The sequence below is a fragment of the Helianthus annuus genome, chromosome 13 (genome assembly GCF_002127325.2).
Source record: "Helianthus annuus cultivar XRQ/B chromosome 13, HanXRQr2.0-SUNRISE, whole genome shotgun sequence".
Lineage (NCBI taxonomy): Eukaryota > Viridiplantae > Streptophyta > Magnoliopsida > Asterales > Asteraceae > Helianthus > Helianthus annuus.
In genome coordinates, this window is record NC_035445.2 from 89,361,233 (window position 1) to 89,368,092 (window position 6,860).

Genomic DNA, 6,860 nt, shown 5'->3' on the forward strand with positions numbered 1-6,860 from the left:
AAAAAGAAAAGAAAAGATAACGATAGAAATAGGGATGGTAATAGGTCGGGTATGAGGTATCCCTAATCTCAGTTTCATAGTTGTAAAATCTTGTATCATACCCGATCGATTACCCGTCAGGTATTTGTTGGGTATCGGATATACTCGTTGGATTGTTATGTATATTTATTTTTACTTTCCTTTATAATTTTGTGTTTTTTAACATGTATACAATATATTACATTTATGATAAATAATATACATATCATCACCACAAAAATATTTAAGTTTAAAATGTGTAAATTTTTTTTTGAATGGCAAATCTTACATCTTCTAAATTACACCAAATTCTAAACTACACCTTGCTTGGGATTGAACCCAAGACCTTCCGTTAAAATGTGTAAATATATTGTAATGTGAAACTCAAAAGATAGTTTTGTATTTAGTAGAATATATAAATATACATAATGTCATAAAATATATTTCAAAAGAAATGTTTATTTTCTAAATAATAGTTTTGTGTTTCGTAAAATATATAAATATAAATAATGTCAAAAATATATATTTCAAAGGAAATGTTTATTTTCTAAGTAATGTAGCTACTAAAATGAAAACATTTGTCAACATAGTTAAAGGAAATCAAAGTTACAAGTTTTCGGGTATATATTTGAGGTAAACGGGTATATAGTTTCAGGTAATCAGGCCAGGTATCACCTAATTCCATACCAATGAAATACTTTTCTCTAGTCTCATACTCATCAGGTATCAGATATACCCGTCCCAAATACTTCGGGTTTTTTTCCATCCCTAGATAGAAAAACAATTTGAAAATGAAAGTATAGACAAATAATAAAAATGTAGAAAAATAGGTGAGATGGTTTTTTTAAAGAAATAAAAACAATTGAAGGTTAATCAGTAAAATATTAAAAATGTATTGATTTTAACTAGTAATTGGATTTGTAAATTTTAGCTTTTGTACATCATATAAAATTACAAATTATTAATTATTTTATCCACTACATAGTTCTGTAACAAAAAATCAAATTGTTGGTTATCAAAAAACTAATTAAATTAAATATATATAATTATGTAACAACAATAAAAACCAAATATTAAGGTACATGAGTCTTTATAAACAGAAATTTAGCAATCTCATTTTAAGGTACATAACTCCCAAGTGTTTGTCAAATTGACATCTGAACACAAGACAGATTTCCCACCAGTTTCTTGATAATTAGTAAAACTAAACCACATTGCACAACAGTTCAGGAATCAAATGAGAAAAAGAAACTAAACATCCAAAAGGGCAAAATGGTCACACCACCATTCTTGAAAAAACCATGACAAAAACACTTACCTCAGTGCAGTAGTAGTTGACTATGAACAACAATGACACAAGATGATTTTAAACAAAACCCTTTAACCTCCAGTTTTCAATCGATGCCGTCGTTTATATACGTCTGAAGGATAAAACTAAAAACAGAACCGACACTTCGACATTCTCATCGTTTTAGTTCGCTTTTTCCTCAACCGCATGTGTATCCGCCTCCTGGACATGTGACGACTCCTTAACCGCTTCAGGTTCGTTTGTTTCGTTGGACGATATCGTAATGTCAACGGGAGGTGCTTCTTTACTATCTTTTAAGTCTGCCGGCAATTTGATCTTTTCAGAAGGCAGTTTTGGAAGAGATTTCCTTGCGGGTTTCTTTGTAGGAACGGGGGAAAGAGCTTTAGCGGTTGTTTTGTTGTTTAGTGACTTCTTTGCATCCAAACTTAACCGAGGTCGGAAAGTAGTACCACCGTTTGCTTCCGGTTCTGTGGTTGTTGAATCCTTTTTCCTTCCAAGTTTTGGAGATTTGGGCCGTGTGGTCGGTATCTACATCAACGAGAATCAATCGGTATTGATTTTGAAACTGAAAGTATTTGAATTTTTTAGGGTAAATTGCATTTTATGTCCTTTAAGTTTGAGCAAAATTGTTGGCGTTGTCCTTTAGCTAACAAAAGTACACTGGATGTCTTTTATGTTAAGAGTTTCTCATCAAACACTGTCCTTTTGCCCTAACCCAGTTAATTTTTTCTGTTAACTATTAACATGCACAACTCACATGAGGGGTATAATGGTCATTTTCACTTAAAATATGTCTTCCTCTTGAAGGTTCACGAGTAAATTTTTTTGTTTAGTTATCAAGTGAAAAGGACCATTATGCCCTCATGTGAGTGACACGTGTTAAGAGTTAACAGAACAAATTAACTGAGTTAGGGCAAAACGACATCACATGATGAGAAACTGTAACATAAAGGACATCCGGTATAATTTCGTTAGTTAAAGAACCTGCAATTTCGCTCAAACTTAAAAGACGTAAAATGCAATTTACCCAATTTTTTAACGTGAAACTTACCTTCTTTAACTCTGGTTTCGGAGGCGTTTCATGGTAAAAACTCGGCATCGGTGTTGCTTTGAACATAAGACTCTTTCTTAACATCTTAATCTCGGCTTCTTGATGTTCCTGGTACAATAAATGAAAAATAAAATACAATTTCTTGTTATAATCTATCACAAAGGGGTCCACGACATTTAACCTTGAAACGTGTAGCGAAACTTAAATTTACCTTTGTTTTCGCTTGCAGTGTGTTTTTTTCCTCTTCTTTTGCATGGATTTTCTCCTCGAGCTTCGAATAGAACTGCCAAAACCAAAAGTTTAGAAACGAAAAAATTAATTTAAAGCCGTCGAGCTAATCATAGTTATGAGCCACAAAGTCAAAAGAAAAGTCAATTTCCAACCTCTTTACGTTTTTCGGCTCTTTCGTTACACCTAAAACTAAAACTATAGGCTGGCAGGGTGCCCTGTCTTTGTGGCTTCTCATCTCCTGTTGTGGAGCTTCTATTCAACAAAATTAAGGACAAACCGAGTATCTTCACATTCGATTTCAATTTCGATTTTGAATATAAAACAAAGTAAATTTCATTTTTTTTTGTTCGAATACAATACATTTAGCGGTCGCAGAACAAATGAAATGAGTAGCAAAATCAAAGCACAAATAAGTATATTAATATATTAAATTCTGAAAAGAAGCAAAAGTTAACAAATAAGTAACGATTAGAGTCTTGGTAAATACAAGTTTGACATTAAAAGTCAAAGCATGACGGCAAGTAGATAGATTGGTAAATTAGTAAAAAATATGCGATAGCCATATTGGATGATGGTGATATATTCCAACTGAACCCCTATCAATGTAAAACAAGATATATTAGAGTCAAGACAAAAAGGATACTCAGGAGAATGTGCTCTTCCTTCTGTAGCGGTTCCATGAACTGCTTTCACGGGCTTCACTTTAATCTTCGGCCTGAATAAAGAAAACTATAACTTCAAACGTCTTCGAAATGACAATTTTTTGGTCATATACTTGCATTATGTTTAATGATTGTCAGAAATTGTCGAACATTCAAAAAATTAGTTGTATGATGATTCAGCTATAAACAACGAAAGCACCGCCGAAGTTTTATAACCGATTATTTGATAATGATTATTCAAGATCATATAATCACTTTCAAGATACACATCCAAACAGGTGCTTGTGTTTTCAATGAAACATAAAGCTCAAATGGACAAAGAGGCAACGTACTTGACACCTTCATTCGCAGTAGACGTTTGAGAATCTGACGTTCCAGGCTTCTGTAGTAAACAAATAACCAAATACCACATGGTTTATTATGTAATATCCATATACATACATAGTGAAACAGTGGCGGATCTAGAAAAAACATCAAAAAACGTTAATTTTTTTCAAAATTTACACTACCACCGGAGCGACAAGCGGTAGCGGAGGCTACCCCTTCCCCTAAGGTAGGTCCGCCCAGTGAAAGATTCAAAAGAGGACCACAAAAAAGGTTGAAAACCGTGAGAACATTGACTCATCGAGCACGTAAATTCAAAGTATAAAAACCATTTCGTGGTCCTCAGATAAATCATCCCACATGTATACATACATATGTGTGTGTATATACGTATAGAGTTCGGTTAACATACAACTGTACAAGACCACCTTATCGTGCGAAGCGTACGCAAGCAACTCAACCGCACATCTGACCTACCTTAGACCTTCAATTGAACGCGGTGGCACAATAGTAATTAACATGACATAATTACGCACGTTATTGCATAATTACACACGTTATAATGCATAATTACGCACGTTATTACATAATTACGCACATTATAATGAAAATTACGCATGGGTTGTTTCAAATCCTAATTACGCATGTTATATACATAATCATGCCAGTTGTATAAAAATAAAAAATGACACGCGTCTCAATCTCCTGCTCACGTATCTTCGCACGATAAGGAACTATTGTATTCTACACTTTCTCTATACATATATATAGATATATATATATATATATATATAGAGAGAGAGAGAGAGGGAGAGAGAGAGAGAGAGAGATTATGGACACTTGTCGTTTTTCAAGAACCAAATATAATAAAAATGCTTTACCATAAACTTAATCTCCAAAAGCAACGTAAGTATATTAACGCAAATGTACCTTAGTAACATGGGCCTTAGGTTGACCTATTGCGGGTTTCGAATTAACACTCTTCTTCTCAACAGGAACCGTTCCACTTTTAGGCAAAGTCGTTTTCTTCGTTTTATTACCATCTACTTTGTTTTTCGTGTCATTCTTATGGCCGACACTGTTGCCCGACTCAGTTTCACATTTCGGTTGAGCCGGTGCATCATCAGTATCTTTCACTTGAAGTTCCTGAAAATAATAAAATGACACGTACCCTTTTTTTCAAAAAAAAAAAAAAAAAAAAAAATCTAGCAGAAAAAAACAGTTATAGCTAACAAAAGTTAAATGCTTGTTTCAAAGTTGACTAAAAAACAATCTGATGTCAAATTGCTTATTTATCAAGCCAATTCTTTTATCATAATAACCAATTTTAAGTACCTTAAAAGCATCAAGATCATTGCTTTCTTCAACGCTTTCCTCAACTCGTTCAGCAAACGACTCGTTACTCCCGTTTCCCTCTTTAGTTTCACAATTATAATTCGGAATTCTGGCGATTATTTCCATCGAGTCATCTTCCTCGTCGTAGTTAGAAAACTGTTCTTGAACCGCATCATGAGCAGTCCCGTTTCCGGAAACAACCATCGTATCATCAACAGCCGCCATAGCTACAAAAAAAAAATCAATATTTTTCTCACAACAGTCAACAGATTTAAGGATAATGTGAGTAGTTGGCAATGTCCCTTCAAATCAACTATTTTTTTTCTGTGGGGCATTTATACAAACAGCTTATAGGCATATATGATATACCCATTTCTGCATGATCCAGTAGATATAACAACAACAACAACAACAGATTCAAATATTCAATCACAAAAACATACAACACAAATGAGTCCCAAACCCTAATTCACATTCCATCATTTCCCCCAAATTTCAACCAATCTTACTTCACAAAACAAATCTACACTTTCTATACAAAAATCAACCAAAACACATCTACCCACAACCAGATCTTCAACCATATGAACAGATCCACAAGATTCGAACCAAATCAAAAGATCCGAAACATCAAATTTCAAACAAACAATAACCGATTGAACACAAAGACACTAAACGCATCATTACAAGTGACACATTCTAGAATATTTTTAACGAAAAAAGACGGAAAAATGCTCACCTATAGTAGCAGAGAAAGATCAGAAGTCCATGAGAAGAAAAGGGTATTTGTAAAGAGCCCTAGAGGTGGTGGATCTTTGGAAGAAAAACTGAATCTTTAATGTTTGAAGTGAAAAGGGTTTGTGTGTTTTTCGTGTGTGACAGCGCCTCCCAAATCTTTTTTTCCAGATACTTAAAAGAGAGAATGTAGTGAAATATATGAAGAAGATGTATCTATAATAACAATAATAAATAAATTATATTTTATTATATTAGTAATAACAATAATAATAATAACAATAATAATAATAATAGTCCTAGGCCCCAATGTTACGGTGAGAGGCATAAAACCATGCTAAGTAGTAAGGCTGGAGGGTGTGGTTGGAGCCCTCTAGGGGCTTTATCAGGCTACGTAGGATCCACGTCAGCCCATGAAGCCCCCTTTAATTTGAAGGGTGTGGATGGAGCCTCTTATTAAACAAAAATAAAAAAAAATTTGATTGGTTGACATGTTGTGGGCCTCACCTGAATACATTAGTTTGCTCGTTACCATGCTGGCACCTCACCCATGGCGCCCCCCTCATAAAATGGAGGGTGTGGTGATGGAGCCCTTAGGGGCGCTATAGTGGCTGAGTTAGCGGGGGTGGCGCCCCCACACCCTCCAGCCTAATTGAAGGACGGGCAAAACTGGGGAAAACATAAAATAAAAACACGAAATTCTAACACCAAGACTCACGTAAAACGTCAACGAAGTCAAATTTATACCGACACGTACTAGAAAGTTGAGTTGGTAAAAAAATCCTAAGAGACCAAATGTAACCACCAAACATATTAACGTTGTGTTCCAGAGTTTTATTTTCAAGTGAAGAGAAGAGATTTGGAAGGAAAAAAAAGAGTTATGGTGTTCCAGAGATTTTTTTTATGAGGAGAAAGAAAGAGAGAAAGAGATGGAGATGTGGGAGAATAGAACAATTTTGTTTCTTTCCTCCCTATACTTTCTTTTTTCCCTTTTCTTTCCTTTATTAAACTCAGGAACACAGCGTAAGTAGCAACTGAACGACGATTAAATTGGGGAAAACATAAAGCAAAAACTAATAAAAAACTGAAATCATTTAACTTTTGTGGGAAAATTATAAAAATCTAAAGTTTTAATTAAAAATAGAAAACTTAAAAGTTCATTGTGCAAAAAAAAGCACACACAAATAATAAAATA

At 34.1% G+C, this 6,860-nt stretch overlaps 1 protein-coding gene across 1 annotated transcript; it reads right to left on the reverse strand.

Annotated features, from left to right (window-relative positions):
* Positions 1 to 1,080: 1,080 nt before the first annotated feature.
* On the reverse strand, positions 1,081 to 5,863 carry LOC110898545 (protein WVD2-like 5). Its single transcript, XM_022145338.2, has 9 exons — positions 5,670 to 5,863; positions 4,931 to 5,157; positions 4,526 to 4,741; positions 3,604 to 3,653; positions 3,253 to 3,324; positions 2,762 to 2,861; positions 2,590 to 2,661; positions 2,379 to 2,486; positions 1,081 to 1,855 (listed from the first exon to the last, which is right to left on the reverse strand). Exons 2-9 carry the CDS (start codon positions 5,153 to 5,155, stop codon positions 1,490 to 1,492), a joined length of 1,209 nt encoding a protein of 402 aa, XP_022001030.1. The 5' UTR covers positions 5,156 to 5,157; positions 5,670 to 5,863; the 3' UTR covers positions 1,081 to 1,489.
* Between the last annotated feature and the right edge of the window lie 997 nt (positions 5,864 to 6,860).

What these genes read in the sequence shown, in the direction of transcription:
- LOC110898545 (XM_022145338.2), bottom strand. Translation starts at nt 5,155, where the DNA reads ATGGCGGCTGTTGATGATACGATGGTTGTTTCCGGAAACGGGACTGCT. An exon ending in CTAAGGCCCATGTTACTAAG is followed by an intron (nt 3,654 to 4,525) that starts GTACATTTGCGT and finishes TGTTTACTACAG; the next exon opens with AAGCCTGGAACGTCAGATTC. An exon ending in GAGCCGAAAAACGTAAAGAG is followed by an intron (nt 2,662 to 2,761) that starts GTTGGAAATTGA and finishes TGGTTTTGGCAG; the next exon opens with TTCTATTCGAAGCTCGAGGA.